Here is a 21885-nt window from a genome sequence, read left to right on the forward strand (position 1 = left end):
TCTAACATAACTTATTTTATATTTAAAGTCAAAATTTGAATTCCGTCTAATTTGATTAAGAAACACAAATTTTGTAATGTGAACATGTTGATTTATATTATCAATGTGTTTATATTAAATTAGTCTTATATTTACATCATTGAAGTTGTTACTATTTTTATAACTAAAAAATAAATTAATGCCCATTTACCAAATTAATTTCAAACATATTTTAAACAACATATATATTCAAGTAATTCATGAATATCATTAAAAAAAAGAAGGGACCTAGTTAAAAACTTAAAATAGACAGAAAGCAATTACTTGCCTTTTTTAGCTTAATTATCTTAGAAAGTGGTTGTTTCCAATTGGCAATTCCATATAAGGAAGGGGTGAAAGTGTCAAAAGAGAAAACGTCTCTTCAAACATTAGAGTCTGCCAGGTGAGGTGGGTGGTTCTGAAAGTTGCCTCTTTGCAGGTCGCTTTCTCTGTTTACTTTGAGTAAGCTGTTTACCAGTTACCAGAAACAATGCATTAGTCATTAGTCATTACAATTACATACACAACAAAAATACAAATGCTCTCTTTACACTCTCTTCATTCCTTTCTTCTTCTTCCCTTCAACTTCAAACCCCCTTAACTATTACTGTTACCTTACTTACCACCACCTTTTCTATTCCTGAACTCTGATTTTTTCTGTTATTTTTTTTGTCATTTTTCAACAATTTGTTAAAGAAGAAGGAACCAAAATCAAGTTCTTTTAAGCTGGAGCATCAAAATCCCATCATTTTGCTTTCTAGTTTCTGCCCAATCTGGATTTTCCTACTCTTTTTCCCATCTGAAATTGTACTTCGTTGTACTTTTCTGCTTCAAACTTGGATCAAGTTCATTCCTTTCTCTGGATCAAGCTCGCACTTTTGGTTCATTTTCATTGACCCTTTTGCTCAAAATTCTCGTCACTTAAATATTACCAACCAATGATGGTTCTGGTGCAAAAACCCCATTGGGGGTTGCTTCTTCTCTTTCTCCTCTTTCAGCTCCACCTTCACTGCAGCACCTGCTACCCCACAGAACCCATGAACTGTACGGACACAAGCCGTGTTTGCACTTCTTTCATGGCCTTCAAGCGTGGACCGAACCACACACTTGCTCTGATTGAAAGCATGTTTGATGTTTTGCCTGGTGACATCACAGTTGAAGGCAACGGTTGGGGTTACATGTTCATAAGGAAGAACTGTTCTTGTGCTGCTGGCATAAAAAAATACGTGTCCAACACCACTTTCACTGTGAAATCCAATGAGGGGTTGGTGTATGACATGGTGATGGATGCCTATGATGGCCTTGCTTTCCTTCCCAACACTACCAGGATGGCCAGGAATGGTGCTGTTGTGTCACTGAGGTTGTTCTGTGGCTGCTCCAGTGGACTGTGGAACTATTTAGTCAGTTATGTGATGAGAGATGGGGATAGTGTTGAGTCCTTGGCAAGCAGATTTGGGGTTAGTATGGATAGCATTGAGAGTGTGAATGGCATTGGTAATCCTGATAATGTCACTGTTGGTTCACTTTATTATATACCCCTTGATTCTGGTTAGTCCTTTTTTCCAATCTTCTTCATCCTTTTCTTGTGTGTATGTGGTTGTGAATATATGTTTGAGAGGGTTGTTTTGGTTGGTTTTATTCATTTTTGGTGGAGGATGTTTTAGACTTAACGTCTTTATTGATTTATGCAGCGACTTATTGTTCATTTTGGAATATTTGGATGGGATGGAATGTGAGAGTTAGGGATGTTTGAGGGTTTTGTATTTGGAATTTGGGAAAAAGTGACCGAATATAGTGGTTTTTGAGTATTGTTTTTTTAAGGTGATTAAACAAAGAAAATATACTTTATCAAGATAAAAGGGAATTTCATGATATGTTATTATTTATAAAGCAGCTGACAAATGAAATGTGCGAAGATGATGTGTACATTTAATGAGCTGATTATGAAGTGAAAGTGATTTTATTCAAGTAGTTGGGAAATGGGAAAATTCTTGGTTTGTTATGAGTGGTAGGCTGGTGGCAATTAATGTGTTGAGAAACTCATGCGTGTATGGGAAATACCTACTACTATCAATTGCTAAAAAATTGAAACAAAGTATTGTCTATTTTAATGCATCGGTTGCTTTAACAAGGAACTAGATTGGAGGGATTGCAGACTGCAGTTATATTTCTGAACCTGAGGTTTTTCTTTGTCTTGTCTTTTCCCTGTGGACTGTTTTTCCAAATGAGATACAAAATTTTAATATTAAATCAACTCGTAAATTTAATTATAGTGTTATCTTTGTAAGAAGATTGTAGTTAAAGAGTGGTTTATGTTAGTCTCTCCGTACAGTGTGAAAGTTGAAGAATATCCTATTTTCTATGTTGATGTCATGTGTCTTAGTCCTGCAACTTAAGTCAAGGAACATTATCTCTGGGACAAATATGATCAGTTTCTTCGAGGGAGGTGGATTTGTTACATATTCTGTAATGCAATAATATTGGATTTGTTACAAATGTTCCAATTGTATTTGTGAAATGCAATAATATTAGGCACCTTCCAATCCTGACCGCAATTTGAATTGTTTCAATGGATAGCAGTTCCTGGTGATTCTTATCCCCTGAATAATGCTGCTCCACCGGTTCCTGTTCTTTCCCCATCCTTTGATAATTTTTCAGGTATTGATCAACATATGCTGTAAAAAGGAAAATAAGTTTTCCTTTAGCTTTGTAGTTTGTCTGTCATGTCTCTATCTATGTACAAACTAAACGAGGTTAAAGTTTGTTTGCAGATATTAATAACAAAAAGAAAAAGTTTTCAGGCATAAACTTTAAGATGATTCTTATTGTTTATTTTGAAACTTCCAAATTCCAGTGCTAAAATGATCATGCTTCTAATTCACTTGGATCAAATAAAATAAAGTTACTTTGTGGCTTCATGGCATAATGTGAAGCTAAGAGCTTCATCTAATGGATATGTAGATCTCTATGAAGGAGACACTTGTGTGGACTGGTAGTTATACGGGGCTTTACTTGTGACATATGGTAATAGTCTTGGGGTTTGGGTCAGGTGGTAGAGGGGTCTGGAGATGCCACAAGTCTTATTTATTTAAAATCTCAGCAAATTCAATGATAATAAAAATGAGTAATAAACATACTCTCATTTGCAAATTAATTTTAGTGAGTAGCTTTTTGGTAAATTCTGCTCTGAGTTTCTTATTTTTATTATTTTGAGGTTTTCTTCATATAGGTACTCAACTTAGGTAGGATTTCCTAGTTATCTGTGTTATAAATTGTGCACTTTACTTAATTAGTTTAATTTTTTGGTTACAGCTGATCAAGTCAATCATAAGGCTCATGTACCCTATGGATGGATCGTTGGGGGTTTAGGAGTTGCGCTTGTTCTAATAATATTAACTGTTATTCTCTGTGTTTGTCTGAGATCATCAAATTGTTTTGCTGATACCAGAACTCATGAGAAAGATGCTGAGGGCAAGATCTCTCATAAATTCCATATTCTTCGGAACCCAAGTTTTTTTTGTGGTTCTGGAAGGTACATATGTGGCAAACATGTTGATCAGAAGCAAACAGATGGTGAATCCAGCAATCACACAATTATGGTTCCCAAAGCTTCAAGTAACTAACCTACTTACTTACTGATTCTCAAGTTGTATATTGTACCTATGATTTCAGCATGAAGTAATCATGTTTTGCATGTTTTATTCTATCTTCTCCAGCAAACTACTAAAAATATTTAGTGGTCCTATCTGTTTAAAGATTCCTCTTCAAATTTGATTAAGGGAGGAATAGGGGAAAGGGTTTGCCTGCTGCTAATGCCAGGTTTCTATCGAATTTTGTTGAGTATTGATGGATATTGCACTGGATGATTGGTGTTCATATGGTCCAGTCTCCGATATAGTTGTGCATGCAAAAAGCATGAGGTCCTAGATTATATGGTCCTGCACTTTTTAAAACATGATATCAGAAAACTTTACTCATATATGAGGGTATTGTATGACTTGCACTCATTTTTTTCTGTCTGTCAAGTTGGTTGTACTTGAATTCCAATAGTAATTTTCCGACATTATGATGCAAAGTCAAAAGTAAGATGCATTATTAACAACTTATAACTAACTCTCCCTTGGTTTTATATTTATTATTCATTAATATGTTATTAGTATGGCCTCCTGTATACATGCAATTGTTTGAACTTGGATATATAACTGTTGGTTTTATTATACATCTCTGTGTAGTACCAATATTAATGATTTGACCTTTAAAATTGAAATTTATGCATAATGTGCTTATTATCATTGCAGCTCTTTGGCCTGACGTATTTGACATGGATAAGCCTGTTGTCTTTACATATGAAGAGATTTTCTCCACTACTGATGGTTTCTCTGATTCAAGTCTACTTGGGCATGGAACATATGGTTCTGTTTATTATAGCCTCCTCCGTGATCAGGTTTTTGGCATTATATTTGAAGTCTGTTATAATATAAAGTGAGTATTTTTTCTTAGACCATTTTTGCTTAAGTCTTTGTAGGAAGTTGCTATTAAAAGAATGACAGCTACTAAAACCAAAGAGTTTATGTTAGAGATGAAAGTTTTGTGCAAGGTTCATCATGCTAATCTGGTAACTTCTTTTTTAATCAAAATAAATTATATGCATTGATTTTGGAGCCAGTAGCTTGGCACATTTCAAAAGTCTGAGTCATACTTTTGATTGATGTTGTCAAGGTAGAATTGATTGGCTATGCAGCTAGTCATGAGGAGCTTTTCCTAGTATATGAATATGCTCAGAAGGGTTCACTCAAAAGCCATTTGCATGATCCTCAAAATAAGGGTAAGATTATGCATCTACACTTTGGTCTGTAGAATATTACCTCTGATCCTATTTATAAGAAACAAGTTTTATGGACTTGGTGCTTATAAATTTTCAAATTTTTGAAAATTTAATGAAATGCTTTCTTCAGTGCAATTTTGGAAATTAACTGCTTGCAGTGTTTTGCCTGGTTCTTGTGATGAGACAGGCAACTGTTCAATATAACATCGAGGATTTTCTTTTTCCCAGTAGGTTTAAGGGGTTCAATCTGATTCCAGCACTATTTTAAGAGCACTCTTTATTGTTTGTGTCCATTTTTTGTCTTGCTTATAGGTCACTCCCCGCTTTCTTGGATCATGAGGGTTCAGATTGCAATTGATGCTGCTAGGGGCCTTGAATACATACATGAGCACACAAAAACTCATTATGTTCACCGTGATATCAAGACAAGTAACATTTTACTTGATGCTTCCTTTAGAGCAAAAGTAATAAACAATTTATACACTAGATTTCACATCCTTTTGAAGTGTTTCACATTTGTTGATTTTGTTTGTCTTTGATCTCTTTCTGCTTCTCCAGATTTCAGATTTTGGGTTAGCGAAACTTGTTGGGAAAGCAAATGAGGGAGAAATTTCAACTACCAAAGTTGTTGGTACATATGGATATCTTGCTCCGGAGTAAGTATCGTTCAATAACATTTTAATTGAAAAATTATTCGTCCTGCATAAAATAATATATAAATTTTTTATTTCTTATATTTTGCAGATATTTGAGTGATGGTCTTGCGACCACTAAAAATGATGTCTACGCATTTGGTGTTGTCCTTTTTGAGATCATATCAGGAAAAGAGGCCATCATCCGATCAGAAGGCACAATGTCAAAAAATGCTGATAGACGTTCACTGGCATCCATAGTAAGTTTATAAGCCATTGTTTTGAATAACAGTTCTACAAGCATATAGTTCTGCCTTGCCTTTTCATGAAAAAGATTGTAAGGGCTTGAATAACTTTAGCAGTCATTCTTGATGATAATCCCATAATATTTAATATTCAGAATGCCAGTAGGACTGAAAATAACTAAATAGAGGGCAGAGACTTGTGTTGAATTTCATATGAGCCATGTGGCAATAGATGAATATGGGGCCTTCAAGGATCAATAGTCTGAGTGTATGATTTCTTTCCTAATCTGTCATTTGGGCATATTGTGAGTTAAGTAGAGTGCCACAAATTTCTGGAAAGTCATCTGCACCAAATTTATATCAGTAAAATCTTTTCAAAAGGATTTTCATATTTATGCTACTTTTGTACACTTGTAAACCTTGGATAAAATGACGAGAATTTATTGAATACTTTTCTTGGTTTTTGGAACTTGGCTGCTACATATGTGCTTTTCTCAGCAGTACCAGTTGTTGGTTATGCATGTTCTAAAACCTCTATATTTCTCCTTATTTCATTTATGATAGCAGTTCTAGTGTTTTACCATTGCAACCATTTTGTGGGGTATTCCATTGATGTTTGTTAAAATTGTAGATGCTGGGAGCTCTTAGGAATTCGCCTGATTCTATGAGCATGTCAAGCTTGAGAGAATATATTGATCCAAATATGATGGATCTGTATCCCCATGATTGTGTATTTAAGGTTAGTTTCTCCATTTTTCACATATTTTTTCTCATCCAGATTGGTTTGGGTATCTTGACTCTATTAACCGGGGCAATTTAAGATTGTTCAGCTGGAAGCATAATCAAAATAAAGTTTTTACATACCTGAGACAAGGAATCCATGCAACTGTATATTTTCTCATATTATGATATTATTAGTCAGAAGAATAACTTGTTCCATTTATTTTTAAAGGGATGAAATTTTGCATTATGCTTTACTAGTGTATCTCATTCTTCTTTTGTTGTTTTGGTATTATATTAGTTGGCCATGTTGGCAAAGCAATGTGTGGATGAGGACCCCATCTTACGACCTGATATGAGACAAGTTGTGATATCCCTTTCACAGATTCTGCTGTCTTCAGTTGAGTGGGAAGCAACTCTAGCTGGGAATAGCCAGGTTTTCAGTGGCCTTGTTCAGGGAAGATAGTTACATAGAAGGATAGATTCTTTTTTCTTTTTTATCTGTATCCTGTTCTATACCTTTTTCGTTGGTTGCTTGATAGTGATGGATCCATAGGAACTGGGACATGGTGGTGGGTCAATATCTATTTTTGGCCATTTGTTTTCCTTAATGCTTTATTATGAGCTATACCTTGATTTTGTTTAGCTGCATTCTAATATGTAGAAATTTTTTGGTGTAATGTAGAGTGTGTTATGACGGAGCTAAAGAAGAAGGATTTTATTGCTCTGTGATTTGTATTGGTATAAGTTGTAATTCGAATTTAATCTATGCATGTTTATATTCTTTGATTCCTTGCGTTTCTTCTGTTCTAATATTTTATTTCGGTTTCATTGAGAGTTATGTATAGAGGTATGATGTGAATCATGTGATTATTACTTCATTTTATGGTTATAACTTTGGTTTTGTCTTGGAAATGTTGCTTGGATTCATAATAGAACTTGCTGATGAAGATAATTGGATATTTGTATGTGTAGAACAAGTTTACGATATTGCGGAAGGACTGCTTCTTTCATTCATGCACCCACTGCTTTTTAACTTCAAAATAAAGAAAATGATTTGAAAACTTAAGCCTTATTGCACTTTTGGTTCCACAATTACTAAATAAATGTACAAGTGTGTAAATAATTGTTTATCAATTAGCAAGACTTTTTTTTCTTAAAAAGAAATGATTGTATCAAGTATTTGGTAGATAACGAAATTGGCAGTAATCGTACGGAATATTTGTAACGAGTAAATATATAGATTACATGAGAAAAATATTTCCTGCAACATTATCAAATAAATCATTATATATAGGTAAATATTTATAAGTGAGATTTAAATTAGTTTATAAATATATTAATATTCAAATTCAAATTATAGTGGTGAATGTTGAAACACATAGATATACACATTATGCCCAAAAATATAATATTTAAATTAAATAAGTATTTACTCCATGACACGTAAATGTAAAGATAAATATGATAATAATATAATACAATAATTTTATTGTACTCCTACCGTTACTAATTATAAGATAATTGATTGATTTATATTTATTAAGAAAGTTAGTTAACTTAATTATTAGTATTAAATTTATAATATTTTTTTAAATTTATCCTTAATTTTATTGAAAACTTATTCATCTTCTTCGATCTTCAGAGAAGAGAGAAAGAGATAATTCAGCATATTTTAGTTAAAATATAATCCATACACATGAAATAAAATCTTATAACCAGGAAAAAAAAAATTACGGGCCGAAAACACTGGTAAGTGGTAAATGATTATTAATTCGGAGCGTTTATTTAAATTTATGGGCTAAAATGTCCAAAACAAAAAACCCGAAAACGACGCGGTTTGGTGCAACCCCGCCCGCGTTGGCGAAAAATTCAAATAAGCAGAACGAAGAACATGGATTTGGTTGAAGACGATCTTCATCGCCTTCGCTCCAATCTTTCTTCTCTGCTCCTTCAGGTGCGTGCGTACTCTCACTTTCCCTTTCTTTCATAATATGCAAAAAATCCTTTCATTTTTCACTCGGTTGAAGACGAGGGAGCAAATGCAGTCATTGATTATTTATTAGCCCTACATTTCTAACCTAACGTATGAAAAAGACTAATAATGAGAAACCAGTGTTAGAATTAATGAATTCGCAGATTGACGAGGTTGTCGTGCAAGCCATTGAAGTGAATTACAAGAACAACAAAACCATAAGCAAAGAGGGCAAAACGCAAATCGAGTCTTTCTCCCGTGTCCTTTCTGACATGCTCTCTTCTTTGAAGGTAAAACCCTACCCCAACCCCATTCTTCATTCATTTTTTTTTTCTTTCTTTCTTTCTAATATGTTTTCTTTTTTTTCAATTTCAGCCATGGCTTCCCAAAATTCAAAATGCCCTTAACCCTCAAGACATAGTTTCTGACGATGAAACCAGAGAATGCGACCGTCCCAAACCCGAAGAGACAACCTTAAATTTAGTATCTCCTTCACCCCTGGTGTCATGGCGTGCCAACTGCACTGTCAAAAGAGGTAGACAGATGTTCATGCTGACACCTCTTCCATTATCGTCCAAACACCACCAACCTAAACCATATTTCCCTCCTCCCACCACATCATCAACCACTACCTTCAAGGATAGTGATATGGTGAAACCAACACCAATTAAGCAGAAACTTCCAAACAACCAAGACAGATCCATGCTTGTTATGATGACTCCGTGCTTGAAAATGTCACCTCCTAGATCCTGCCTTTTGCTCGAACCCATATCCGAAATCTCGCGTTTGGGTGGGGATCACAAGGTTCGCAAGGGCACTCCCTATCCTGTTGGGATTCATTGCAGTGATTCAAAATCTTCTGGCAGTGATGATTCTTCGCGTGATTTGTCGTTGATGTATCCGGAGCTCCAAGGGATACACAAGTCAGGAATTGGGAAGAAAACCGTGGAAGTGTCGCCCGATTGGTTAACCTCTCCTCCTAAAACTTGTGTTTTGTTGGAGCCACCTGACGAAAAAAAGATTGATGGTCACTTGTGTGTTCAGATAGCTGACAATATTTTTAATGAACAAGTCAGCAAGTTTGAAGATGATGATGTTTCAAACGATCATAATCAAGCCAAAGAATCTTGTAATCAAGGTAATGCTTATTTGCAAATTGCAATTATTCTATTTAGATAAATTTCCCAGTAAGCACTTTGAGAGAAGAAAATAAAACTTTTTCTATAAATTAAAATCAATTTATGTATCTTTGTTCGTGGAGAAGTTAGATGAAAGATCTTTGCATAAGTTGATTTTTACCTTATGGAAGAAATTTAACTTATTTCACCTAATTATTTTCATGATTGAGAGGTTTATTCAAACATGGTCTTGATCTATTATTGCAATTGTTGGGTTAACGGGGGGTTTCATGCATGAAAAAACTGTTATTGTTCTCTTTATGAGCAGATAATTTTGTTGGCAATTTATCACATGTAGAGAGCACTCCCATGCCTGAAAGTTCGTTTCAAAGGGGAAAATGTCCTGGTGAAAATACTTTGAAGAAGGAGTTATGGACCAAGTTTGAGGTAGCATCCACTTGGGGATGTCAACCTAAGGTACCCACAGTTCAAAAGAGTGCTCACAAAGGGTTTCTTGACCTACTGGAAGAAGCTTCCTGTGATGAATAAATTGAAGTTATGAAAGTGTCAAGATATATGCAAGCAAATAGTCTCATTAGAAAATTGACTTGTAAATGCTGGTTCATGTAAGATTTGTAGCAATGAGGCTGGTGCATTTTATCTTTGTTCCACCTAGACGACAAAAGAATTCATTCATGTACTTACAGGCGACGCATGCTAAATGCGCATTTTGTTATTTTCTCTCTAATGCTTCTTCTCTGTATCAATATTCTCAGACCTTTTTATTTTGGTATTAATATCATATGACATATGATAGGATGGCATACGCCAGTGTTCTCCAACTTCATTTTCTTGTGTCATTTTTAACTACATAGACGATGATGTGTTGATCTTAACCTGATTGTGTGGCTTACTTTGGACTCTGGTACTATTCTGTACAGAAGCTCATTAAGTATTGAGTTTGGACGTGGCCCCTTCAGAGCTTGAGATCAAAAGCTAAATGCAAAAATGCAGTAAGGCATGATCGAAACTCCTACTCGTGGTTGATTATATCATTGATATTAATATACTTTTAATTGCATATATTTCTTAACAGTTGGTGCAATCGCCGGAATATAACTTTTTTATTTATAAATATTGATGCAAAACAAAGAAAGAAGAATAAACACTACGTGTTCTAATAAATAGGAATATTGATTTTTTTAAATAATGAATCATCATAGTTTAAACGTGTAACCTACATATATTAATCTCTCTAATTTAGACTCTGCTAGTGATTGAGCATACAGGCACATGAGTAATATAAGAAATGATAAATTGCATATATCTAACATTCATCCAAGGAAGAAACCTTCGAACTTTCATGCTAAGTCCTTTATAATCTATCGCATGTTTCATAATTACATTGCTCCCAACGCCTGACCGCGTTTGAGGAGGAAAAAAATGATTTTCTCTCAAGATGTCTTGTTTACGCGTCGGGTAAACGTCTAAACCATTTTAAAAATCTAAAACAAACAGCATGATGTATTGTTTGCACCCATTTTATTCTCTAATACATTATTTTGAAAATTTTAAGTAATGCTTTTGAATTTTAGTGAATTAGGATTACAATATAATTTCAAACTAAATTAAACATTTAAACGAAATCTAATAGTTACACATACATAATTTCATTATTTGAAAAACAATATCACAACGTCAATAATCAATAATGAAAACAAAAGCAAGCATGTCTGAATCTGAATGCCACATCGTATAGACAAGGATAAACGGGAAGACAGTAATTTCATTGGCAAGCTGTTCACAAAAAATCATTCAGAGAAATGTCAGGATTCCATTTAGTCTGACATGATTTTTACAATTCATTATTTTTCAATCTTTTCTAATATAATGGTATTGGAAAGAAAATCTATATTGATTTAACAGCTGCCTACAATCTGAAAGTATGTGCAGTAAGTTAAAATGACATACAAAAATATGGGAGTTGTCATTGGTTATTCTTCATTGAAGCACAAAGGCTGCAACAAATTCAGCTATCTGCAGCCAATCCAACAACCATTTCGTTGGATCAATTTGCTTCAAGGCAGCAGCATTTGCATGAAATAATCAATCAGACATGTAATCTTCTGCTCCACTAGACTGATAGTTGTCCTGGTGTGGTGCACCTCTATGTTGGTCTTCGAGACCATCATCCATTTCTAAGCCACCTCTTTTCGAGGAATTTCCCTTTGAACTTGTATATACCTTGAAAGTTGAAAGCATCCAGTATATAGGAAATTATTTCATGTATACAAATGCAATGACAAACTTAATAGATAAATTTAGTGACATACCCCAGAATCCTTCCGCTCAATTGCAGCAACACTAGACCTTCGCCTTACAGTCACTCTTGCAGGTACTGGACATTGCTCAACCTCATCACCTGATCTTCCCTCTTTTGCCCTCTTTTTTCTTAAAACAAGTTTAGTTGGAAGAGGCTGCATATCAAATTTACTAAAAGATTAACACGTTGTCACTGTGTAACCACGAAACTGTTCTAATCCATAAGTTGAGAAAGACAGATATTGGCTGTAAGAAATACCAAGTAGCGTGCTTCGGACTCATCAAATGCAACTAAGAATGTTGCGGGATCATCTGCATCATCACCCCGAACCTATTAAGATGTTACAAAAATGTCAGAATAGTGTTAAAAAAAATATATATTTTAACATTAAGAGGGTTAACAACTTAAACTTAGATATGGAAAATTTAAAACGAAATCATGATGTAATTTTATGGTATATTCTTTGAATTTTTAAAATATTTCTACATACATCCCAATGATACTCGCGTATCCAAGAGTACGAGACATCTTCATTTTCATCATATATATCCTTTGACAGCTGCCATCACAAAGTTTAGATAAATCCAGAAGTTAACACAGAATTATGAACGATAACTAATGTTTCAAAATTGAAATCCATATTTAAATTTAATGCATACCTCTCCTGGTGCTGGGACCATATAAGCCAAAAACTTCTCAGGGTTAGCAGGATCAGAACCCGTTGCAACGTAACTTTTCATAACTGCCTGCAAGCCACAAATGGATAGGATTCAGTCTAACAACATTCAGCAATCATCACCATTGGTCAACAGAGAAACCAAAATAATAGTCACTTGACATATTTTATAAGTTTCTACTTTCAAACATATACAGAACCAAAAGACTACTGATCAGGTAATTAAGACATGGGTTATTTAGCCAATCACTATCCAACTGACAAACAAAGGTAAATTGAACTTTACAAAAGTAGATAGCTCCACCACATATTGAATCAAAACTACAAGAGAAAATTAAAAAAACAGGTAATGTATGCAAGGTTGCAAACTATTTTAGTGACAATGCATTTCCTTTTTATACTATCATACAAGTATTTAACATGAGCTGATAAAAAAAAAAGTAATTAACATGCTTTTAAGTTTTAACCTTTAAAAAAGGAAGGAAATTAGAAATATTGATTATTAATACATTCATCCTTGCAATTGCAACATAGCTTACCTTTGATTCAAAGGCATCACGAACAGATTTGTCCATCTTAGCATGCATTTCTGAATCAGCTGTTGGAGCATTATCAAATGCAGCAACAACAAACTGATCATCATACCTGCAAAGCAGGACAGTAGAAGGTATCAAAAGGTTAAACTTTAATATCACATACAAAATACCAATTAATAAAATACACGGGTGAGTAATAACTTTACTTATGGAAGTTATATATGGTGCCATACCTATCAAAATCAGGCAGCAACGGCATAACCTCAACAGGATACAAATCTTTGTTGGTTGCATGAACAGGATCAGACTTAGCTGCTTCAAATGATGCTTCAATTTCCCTGATTTGTCTTTCCCTACAAGAGAGAATTCAATTTAAGTTAGAGGATATTAATTACTTTCACATCGTAATTTATCTGACTACAATTGACTTTGTAAGGGTGGTATATGCATACCTACTGTTGAGATTGTCCAAAATGCCACGACCTCCTTTCATCTCTCTCAGCTCCTTAGCTTGTTTCTCAGTTAAAGACTACAAATAAAATGTTCATAAGTTTTTGTTTGTAGTGAGAGTAATGCATCATCATATCAATATATATGACTAATACCTGCTTTGTTGACTCCATGCTTAGAGGAGATATATATTGTGTTTTGACAAGCCATGCAACACCTTTATCAGTAGGCCTCTCTTTTCTTTTTATGCCATCTTTTTTAATAGGAGTAACAGCTTCATCATCTCGCAACAATTCTTTATCTTCTGGAGCAAGAGGTGGTCTGACACTGGGAGGACTGTATAAAAAGGTTCATCAGACCTTCTCAATCAACATAATCCATTCAAGTATTCAAATTTACAAAAGGAACTGAGGACAGTACTTGTAAACACTGAGATCAAGAAGATCTAGAGGTATCCCTAGATCTGGCTCCACAAAAAGCTTGGGTTTGTACATTTTCTCCAGAGATGTGATTGTATATTTTGCATATCTGCCAACAATCATAAATTTACAATTAGATAACATACTGATCTTTATCTGTGTATTTCCTAGCTACAAACTGATGTAAAGTTACAAAAAGATTACATACTGATCTTTATCTTTTTTGGAGGCCATAAGCTTAGGTTGAGCACTTGGATCTGGAAGTTCATTTCGAAATCTTAAATGAGAATACACACAGAAAAATTGTCAGTGTTAGAAATAAACACTACAAAACCACTAGATGAAATCATGCATCATCCAAATACAACAACATATCATTTGCCCCCCTTATGGACCATTACCAACACTGATAAAATATAAACTGAACTGGAAAAAATGACACAAGGGAACTTAAAACAATAAATTCAAACATAAAATGATATCAACATACTCACTTGAGCTTACACAAAAACGTTGTGGGCTTCTTCAACCTATTTTCAACCCTCTCAGCACCCAACAAGGGAGTAGATCTCCTTTCTCCCATTCGAGACCCTGCAATCATGCCGTGCCCCTTCCCAGAGGACAACATGTGAGTCTTCTGCAGAACAGTGTTCTGGGACTCCTTGAGCTGCTGCCTATGCTTTTCCTCCTGCCTCTGCTTCTCAAACTCCCTCTTTTTCCTCAACCTCTTCTCTTCATCGGTCTCAGCCCTGCCAGGAGGCCCGTTGTTCATCTTCTTCACTGGCACAGGAGGCTGCTGCTTGTGCTGCTTGTGAGCAATGCCGTGATTGGAATGCTCGTATTCACGCCGGCCGGACGTGGAAGGCTCCTTGAAGTGCCGCTCTTCGTTGTTCTGAGTTACCGGGGGAGGAGGAGGGGGCGAAACCGGGGGAGGTGGTGGTGGTGGGGACAAGGGCGGCGGCGGTGGAGGTGGCTGGTTGCTATACTGATTATTAGAGGGATAATACATAGGAGCTGGTGGTGGTGGTGGTGGAGGCTGGTATGAAGCCTCCGGTGGCGGCGGCGGAGGTGGTGGTGGATATGGATAGTGAGGGTGGTGGGGATTTGGAGGTGCATATGGAACATGATGTTGTTGATTTTGATGATAATTGGAATTTGGAGGGATTTGGGGGAATGAAGAAGTAGAGGGATCTCCATAAGCACCCCAATTTTGATTTTGATTATTATTATACTGATGATTCCCACCTGGGATAGGGTTTGGAATTTGACTCGATTGAGGAGGGAAGGGCCTGTAAGAGGCCATTCCTTAACAACCACTTTTTGCAAGCTAGGGTTTCGTTTCTTAAGCTTCAAACCAGCTAAACCCTAGAACATACAATAACAAGTTAACAACAACAGCAACAATAATCAAAACCAAAGTGGGTTCTCATTATGAACCATCGTCGTGTACCTCGAAGTCGTGGAGATGGAAAATCGCGCGACGGTGATACGATACAGAAGAAGAACACACAGCAAATTGATAACACCGAAATGAAATTTCTTTAGCTTATGAATACAGCTTATGCTATAATTTTCTTTTCCCCTTTTTCTCTTTCGGTAATCATTCCTCGGACTCGAGCTGAGAGAGACGGTTTTTTCTTTGTTTTATGGTAATTCAGTAGTTGTAATGCAAATATAAATATCAAAACAAAGTTCATAAATCAAATGTGTTTTTATATGTATAAATAATTAAATATTTTTTTTGGTTCAATATAAATTTTGAAAAAAAAATATTTATTTTTATCGATTTTTAATTTGAAAAATATTGTTTTTTTTCTAAAAATAAAGTCTTCTCATTAATCCAAAATTTGTGTATATTTTAATAAGATTAAAAAATTATTTATTAAAATTTGTTTAAAACATGACCCAGCTTTTGCAAAAGTTTTCCCGTGTGAGATCTAACTTCGAGCCCATACCCTATTTTAATTTCTTATCCAGGGTAAAACTCACATGTTTTCGAACCCATGTGTGGGTGAGGCATTTTTCCACTTCGTAAATATTAATTTTAACAAAAAAAATTATAATTTCGTATTTAACTCAATTATTTAGTATAAATTTGATCTATATAGGTAATTGATAAATTCTAATTGAAGTACAATGACAAACACCTAGGGTGTTGCGTTCTTGACAAGTTCTTCGCATAATGAGAAATCTATGAAACATCTATTTATTATAGAAAATCAATGATAATTTTTTTATAGATAAATTGGTGAGTAGATTTCCTCTACCTCTTAAAGAAAGGAGGGATAAAATATCTATTTATTATGGAAGATCAATAAGGATTTTTTTTATAGATAAATTGGTGGGTAGACTTTCCCTACCTCTTGAAGAAATGAGGGATAAAACATCTATTTATTATGGAAGATTAATGACGATTTTTTTTAGACAAATTGGTGGGTAGACTTCCCCTACCTCTTAAAAAAAGGAGGGATAAAATATCTATTTATTATGAAAGATTAATAACAATTTTTTTATAGATAAATTGGTGGGTAGACTTCTCCTACCTCTTAGAAAAAGGAGGGATTTTTTTGCAAGTGATGTTTTAAAGGTGGAAACATGGAAATAATTTATCGTCTCTAGTGACTATTGATGACAATCATTTCAAGGAGTTATGCGAACCATGGTAGAAGTCCTCGCCATCAAATTACTTGGTAAGCATATTGAGTAACCCATTATGTTTTTCAAATTGAAATCATTATGAAAAATTCAATAGGGATTTGATTTGTAAGATGTTGTTCATGGATATTATATGGTCAAGGTCCTTGGATGGTCACTGACCATTACTTAATAATCAAAACAAGTCACAGAACTTCACTGCGAAGGCGAAAAATATTGATAGTATGTTGGATTAAATTAGATTTTTAAGTCTGAATATTGCGTTCTATGACGAAAGCTTTCTATTATGTCTAACTTTTGTTATTATAAAACCAATCAAAATGGATACTAGGTTTGTGCGGAGATCAATTTAAATAAACCAATCATGGGAAGGGGGAGTCAATATCAAAGAACATTAATATCATGTTGAGTACGAGGCTCTACACTTGTTATGTGGTCACAGTGGGCATTGTAAGGAGTGTCGCCTAAAGCAAGAGGCGAAAAATATTGATAGTATGTTGGATTAAAAAATATCAAAATGTTAAATAATAAAGTTAGATGTTACAAGAAAAAAGTCTAAGGATACAAGTCCTTGTGCTAAAAATGGATTCAGATTAAAAAATTAAACAATTTAATAAAATATTTATTCAATAAATTTTTATGAAAAAAGAATTCTGATTTAGGACGTATTTAAGTAAATAATTTAATTAAATACTTACTCAACATGTTTCTATCGAATAAAAACTTAATTATAAACTACACTGTAAAGTTTATTAAAATAAGTTAAATAGAACTTATAAGATGATTGTAAGCGTTATTTAAAAAAAAAGATGATTATAAGAGTTTTACAAATTGAAATAGACTTTTTTAAGCATCCCCTTATAATATATAGGTGTTGTTGGACAAAATTTCGATATATTGTTTTGATCCTTAATATCATTGTTGCAGTAAGAGCATCCAACTATTGTGATCTATTCACTTGTTTCATAGAGTACTCACTTCCAATGAAAGAGAGGAAAGGTACTTAGATATAACTTTTTTTCAACAAAAAATTGTAGATATGCGTACCACATATATGATAAATATTCAATCAATTTTAATGATACTTTAGGTCTTTTGGATATAAAAAATCCTTATAAATATAAAATATTTGTAGAAAAGAATATAAAAAGGTAAAGTAATTTAAACTTCTAACATAAAGGTAAAAAGTCTAAAAGATACTTTCACGCATTTTATTTGTAATAACCTCTATTGTTTTTATACACGATTATTATGGTCCAAGATCCGAGATACTTGTACTCTAGAGATTTGCCTAGAGAAAGACAACCACAACGTGTATCACAGTATCTAGGTAAATTTTAACAATGCCTAAAAGCTTCGTCGTAACCAATGTTATAAATTATAAATAAATTACATTTTGAAACATTTAAATTACGAACATATCATTTTACACAAGCCCATACGTGGATTGCAGGGTTATATGTATTATATTATATAGCATAAAGTGCAAGAGTAATATTCCTATAACATCTAAAAAAACAAAACTGATATTTTGAAACAAAATATCTCAAAAGGGCGAACATCACTTTCCTGTGGTGAATATATATAGTATTTTTTTTTATGCTACAAATTTCACCTATTACATTACATTTGCCCTATTATGCATATTTTCATCCAAGTCTTCATTTGGAGCGACATGCTGTTTCCTGGGGTCCAGCTTGCCTAGCCAACTGCACAAAAGAAGGAACATCAGTTTAACACCACATTGCCAAACACAACAATTTTACATTACAAATACACAGTTTATTAACTTCACTTTTCTATTGTCTAGTCACCTGAAAATAAGCTTCAAGTTTCTTTCTCAGTGCAGCATATTCTCTCTTCAGTTGTTGGAAGCTCCTCATGCATCTGCATATTCAAACAAAAACAGTACCATCACTATTCATCGGTTAGCAAAATTTACAATTGGGTGAGAGAAACATCATTTGTTTTTATTTAATGCTTTGCACATATGCTTGTGTAAGACAAATTGAGAGTAAAACTATAATCTAATAGTGAAAGATGTATTACCCTTCTGCATTTCCTGTCCTGCAATATTCCCTGAACAGATTGCACTCTGCTTTCACCTTTTTGGCTCCTATGCTGCAATCCATCACACACACAAAAAAGAAAGAATTTAAATAATTAGGATTCTTTGTTCTGATAAAGCCAACACAGTATGTACCTGATGATACTTATAAATAATATTTCACTCAATTTAGTAGTATACTAATTATAATAATAAGTTAATAACAACAGTAATTGTTGTTGGTAGTATTTTCATTTGGACTATTCTATAGTTACCTTGAACTGCTTCCTTTGAACTGATGCATAAGTGTGTCCAGCTTGTTGAAATCCAGAGGGTTCCTCTCTTTGCTACAAGCAAAATAATGAACAAATCCATTCATCAGTTTTTTTTTTAGAAAAAAGGACAAAGTCAAGAAAATAGAATGAATGGTGAAATTAATTATCTTACAGAGCCTGCTCTATGCTTGAGATAAGCCGTGACGAATCACGGTAGTGAAGAGTCACGATTTCCTCAACAAAGTTAGGATTTGCATCATCCTGCAATTCTTCCAGTTGGATAAACTGTTCGTCCAGGAACCCCTGCAGAGAACCAATGTTAAAATCCATCATTGAAGTGCTATGGAGCTAGCAGAACATTGCATAATCTATAGTATACATTCCATCTGAAAGTGTGGATTCTTTGAGTTTGGAAGAAACAATATTGAAGGAAGCCTCCATTATCTGTTATTAGTTCCAATGCATGATGCTTCCCTCACCAGTTACCATAGTTGCTAATGCCATGCCTGCAATGAACATGGCACAATTTTCCTGTGTCTTGTGATTTAAGGTAATCAGGATTCTGATGAAGTGGAATATGTAATTTTCATTAACTACCAATTGACTATGCATTTTTACACCTGCTAATGAATGATCCTGGTGCAAAGACTAAAACAAAGCAAAGATAGCTTGTGTTGTCCGAAATCGGATGATGGCTCAACAACAATCATTGGGATTGACTCTGATATCATCTTAGAATTTGAGTTTGAATTTAAATCAACCGCAGAAGCTAGCTTAGCTCATAAGGCGATTTATTTGGGCCATATAAGTAGTTAATGTGTGATCTCTAACATTTTTTGTATGTTGCAAATTGCTATAAATTAAAGAACATAAGATTCATATATAGTAGATGAACATACAAATTAGTGTTAGGAAGAGGGAATAACCTGATCAAAGAGGGACTGTTTCATTGCGGCAACCTGCCTGCGGGATTGGTTTCTGTCCATTATAAGTAAAAGTGAAGAGAGAAGAAGAAGTGGGAGAGAAATAGGCAGAGAAAGTTGTTATGGTGGTTGAACATGATATGGAGGTGGGGAGAGGAAGGGTTTTATAGCAGAGAAAAGATGTCAGGTGTCTAGGATCTATGAAGTGAGAAGCACAAGACAAAAAGCTTCGCCTTTTCCTTTTCATCATTGAGGGGTGGAGCAGCTGGTGGCAAATTCGAATGTTGCATTGCATGCACTTGAGAGTGAAATCGTGTCAAGGAAAGGGGCACTTCGTAAGCACTAGGGGGAAGAGTATCTTCTTGAATGGTATTTGCACGTTTGAATGTTTTATTATATATATCACCACTAACATCATATTTTCTTCACACTTCACATGGATGGATATACGGAAATTGATGGATTACGTCCTTGCGCTTTATTGAAAACAAGTTTTGTAATTATAGGTGAAAAATATCCTACTTTGTCAAATTTTTATACTTATTTCGTGGTTTGTATGTCTGCCGTATCTAAGGCCATATTGGTCAAGTTATGTGGACTTTAAGAGGTTAAAGTCACAATGCACAGGAAAATTGTGCCGCTATAAAATAATGATATTTTTATTAATATCTAAACTTTGGTTATTTTTGTATAGTAACACGTCATTCTAAGGCAAAATAATTAAAACGTGAGTAATAATATAAAAATATCTTATTATTTTAAACATCCTCTAACACTTTAATTTTTTTTATCTTTATCTTCTTATCACATTATATCTATATTTTTTTCTCTCTCATTACATGTTGAGTAACATATTAAGTGTCTATATAACTTTTAAAGAAAAATAACATTGATACTCTCTTTCCAATAATTTGTGATTGATTAAAATTTGTTGGAGATCACAAATTTTGATGGGTCACACTTTTCATTTAAAAGATTATTTCTTCTACTTTAAAAGTGTGATCCATCAAAATTAATATTTTTTTTAAAAAAAATTAGTCACATGGATAATGTTAAAAAGAAACCGTGAATATCATTCATCTTTCCTTAAAATATATATACACATGTATAATAAAAAAAAGGAAACAAAGCAATATGTCATAGAAAAATATTTTTTTCCTTAAAAAAATATTATTTTAGGTAAAATCTTGGCTCAAATCCATTTTTGGTCTACACAGTTTTACAATTGTAAAATTTTGTCAAAAAAAATTATTACACATTTGCTCTTCCAAAATTTTAAAATTTAATAATTTTGATCTATTATTAGTTTGTAGTTAATTTTTTTAATGAAAAATGTTTATGCGACATCAATAATGACATGATACTAATATGTTGATGTGGCGAATGACTTGTCAATATAACACATGTACTCGCAAGACATTGATAATATGTTGACATAACCGTAGGGATCAAAATTTGGATTGTCGATGCCATATCAACGTTCATGCTAGACTGTCACTTCATTTATCACATTAACATATTAATGTCACGTCGTTACTTAGATGTCATGTAATTTATTAAAAAATTGACAAATGACTAACCATAAATTAAAATTGTTAAATTTTAAAAATGTGAATGATCCAATGTACTATAAAAAAATTTTAAAGATCAAAATTATACAACCATTATACTATAAGAATTAAAAATAAATTTAAGCCTAAATTTTTTTTTCCACTTATCTAGTTAGCATCTCTAAGATTTAATGAAATTCAGAAATTTCCTTGAATTAAAGTCGAATTTTTTTCGGACAAGAGGAAGAAGAATGCCTAAATTTAGGAAACAATATAATGGGCGACCTATTAGTTAAGAGACATGTCCGAGTTGAAGGTTGAGAGAAAAGAGGAAGAAAAATCACATCACTAATTCCAACAATGAGAAAAGATTTTTCCTAAACTAATTAAGAATTACGTGCATAATTTTTTTTATACATATTACTTTGTTTCCTTTCTTATTTTATAAGTATATAAGAGACAAATTAGATATAAAGTTGATCTAGTGGTTAAAAAGGA

General features: G+C 33.7%; 4 protein-coding genes across 6 annotated transcripts; 2 read left to right on the top strand and 2 right to left on the bottom strand.

Moving 5' to 3' along the window:
* Positions 1–407: 407 nt before the first annotated feature.
* LOC114417981 (lysM domain receptor-like kinase 3) lies at positions 408–7232 on the top strand. 2 transcript variants are annotated; one of them, XM_028383089.1, is made up of 11 exons: positions 408–1566; positions 2596–2676; positions 3331–3633; positions 4317–4462; positions 4544–4633; positions 4738–4843; positions 5156–5307; positions 5402–5499; positions 5588–5735; positions 6352–6459; positions 6742–7232. In XM_028383089.1, exons 1-11 carry the CDS (start codon positions 957–959, stop codon positions 6904–6906), a joined length of 2007 nt encoding a protein of 668 aa, XP_028238890.1. In that variant the 5' UTR covers positions 408–956; the 3' UTR covers positions 6907–7232. The 2 variants fall into 2 exon arrangements, with proteins under 2 accessions (XP_028238890.1, XP_028238891.1); XM_028383090.1 differs by having other exon boundaries at positions 2599–2676.
* A 1022-nt stretch (positions 7233–8254) lies between these two features.
* On the top strand, positions 8255–10380 carry LOC114417984. 2 transcript variants are annotated; one of them, XM_028383093.1, is made up of 4 exons: positions 8255–8397; positions 8557–8705; positions 8791–9553; positions 9862–10380. In XM_028383093.1, the coding sequence occupies exons 2-4, from the start codon at positions 8568–8570 to the stop codon at positions 10080–10082; spliced, it is 1122 nt and encodes a 373-aa protein (XP_028238894.1). In that variant the 5' UTR covers positions 8255–8397; positions 8557–8567; the 3' UTR covers positions 10083–10380. The 2 variants fall into 2 exon arrangements, with proteins under 2 accessions (XP_028238894.1, XP_028238893.1); XM_028383092.1 differs by having other exon boundaries at positions 8269–8705; positions 9892–10380.
* Positions 10381–11289: 909 nt separating this feature from the next.
* LOC114417983 (protein PAF1 homolog) lies at positions 11290–15591 on the bottom strand. The gene is made up of 13 exons (XM_028383091.1): positions 15388–15591; positions 14432–15302; positions 14146–14214; positions 13939–14046; positions 13674–13854; positions 13521–13597; positions 13302–13421; positions 13072–13177; positions 12516–12602; positions 12347–12415; positions 12115–12186; positions 11867–12010; positions 11290–11777 (listed from the first exon to the last, which is right to left on the bottom strand). Exons 2-13 carry the CDS (start codon positions 15238–15240, stop codon positions 11640–11642), a joined length of 1980 nt encoding a protein of 659 aa, XP_028238892.1. The 5' UTR covers positions 15241–15302; positions 15388–15591; the 3' UTR covers positions 11290–11639.
* A 2545-nt stretch (positions 15592–18136) lies between these two features.
* LOC114417655 (histidine-containing phosphotransfer protein 4-like) lies at positions 18137–20213 on the bottom strand. Its single transcript, XM_028382755.1, has 6 exons — positions 19841–20213; positions 19087–19217; positions 18915–18986; positions 18642–18713; positions 18407–18479; positions 18137–18301 (listed from the first exon to the last, which is right to left on the bottom strand). The coding sequence occupies exons 1-6, from the start codon at positions 19898–19900 to the stop codon at positions 18254–18256; spliced, it is 456 nt and encodes a 151-aa protein (XP_028238556.1). The 5' UTR covers positions 19901–20213; the 3' UTR covers positions 18137–18253.
* Between the last annotated feature and the right edge of the window lie 1672 nt (positions 20214–21885).

Source organism: Glycine soja, chromosome 7, assembly GCF_004193775.1.
Source record: "Glycine soja cultivar W05 chromosome 7, ASM419377v2, whole genome shotgun sequence".
Taxonomy (NCBI): Eukaryota; Viridiplantae; Streptophyta; class Magnoliopsida; order Fabales; family Fabaceae; genus Glycine; species Glycine soja.

What these genes read in the sequence shown, in the direction of transcription:
- LOC114417981 (XM_028383089.1), top strand. Translation starts at nt 957, where the DNA reads ATGATGGTTCTGGTGCAAAAACCCCATTGGGGGTTGCTTCTTCTCTTT. An exon ending in GCATGATCCTCAAAATAAGG is followed by an intron (nt 4,844 to 5,155) that starts GTAAGATTATGC and finishes TCTTGCTTATAG; the next exon opens with GTCACTCCCCGCTTTCTTGG. An exon ending in GACGTTCACTGGCATCCATA is followed by an intron (nt 5,736 to 6,351) that starts GTAAGTTTATAA and finishes TTAAAATTGTAG; the next exon opens with ATGCTGGGAGCTCTTAGGAA.
- LOC114417984 (XM_028383092.1), top strand. Translation starts at nt 8,529, where the DNA reads ATGAAAAAGACTAATAATGAGAAACCAGTGTTAGAATTAATGAATTCG. An exon ending in ACATGCTCTCTTCTTTGAAG is followed by an intron (nt 8,706 to 8,790) that starts GTAAAACCCTAC and finishes TTTCAATTTCAG; the next exon opens with CCATGGCTTCCCAAAATTCA. An exon ending in CAAAGAATCTTGTAATCAAG is followed by an intron (nt 9,554 to 9,891) that starts GTAATGCTTATT and finishes TATCACATGTAG; the next exon opens with AGAGCACTCCCATGCCTGAA.
- LOC114417983 (XM_028383091.1), bottom strand. Translation starts at nt 15,240, where the DNA reads ATGGCCTCTTACAGGCCCTTCCCTCCTCAATCGAGTCAAATTCCAAAC. An exon ending in AGTCCGAAGCACGCTACTTG is followed by an intron (nt 12,011 to 12,114) that starts GTATTTCTTACA and finishes TTTGATATGCAG; the next exon opens with CCTCTTCCAACTAAACTTGT. An exon ending in TTGAGCGGAAGGATTCTGGG is followed by an intron (nt 11,778 to 11,866) that starts GTATGTCACTAA and finishes TCAACTTTCAAG; the next exon opens with GTATATACAAGTTCAAAGGG.
- LOC114417655 (XM_028382755.1), bottom strand. Translation starts at nt 19,900, where the DNA reads ATGGACAGAAACCAATCCCGCAGGCAGGTTGCCGCAATGAAACAGTCC. An exon ending in AGGACAGGAAATGCAGAAGG is followed by an intron (nt 18,480 to 18,641) that starts GTAATACATCTT and finishes TTGAATATGCAG; the next exon opens with ATGCATGAGGAGCTTCCAAC. An exon ending in AACTTGAAGCTTATTTTCAG is followed by an intron (nt 18,302 to 18,406) that starts GTGACTAGACAA and finishes TCTTTTGTGCAG; the next exon opens with TTGGCTAGGCAAGCTGGACC.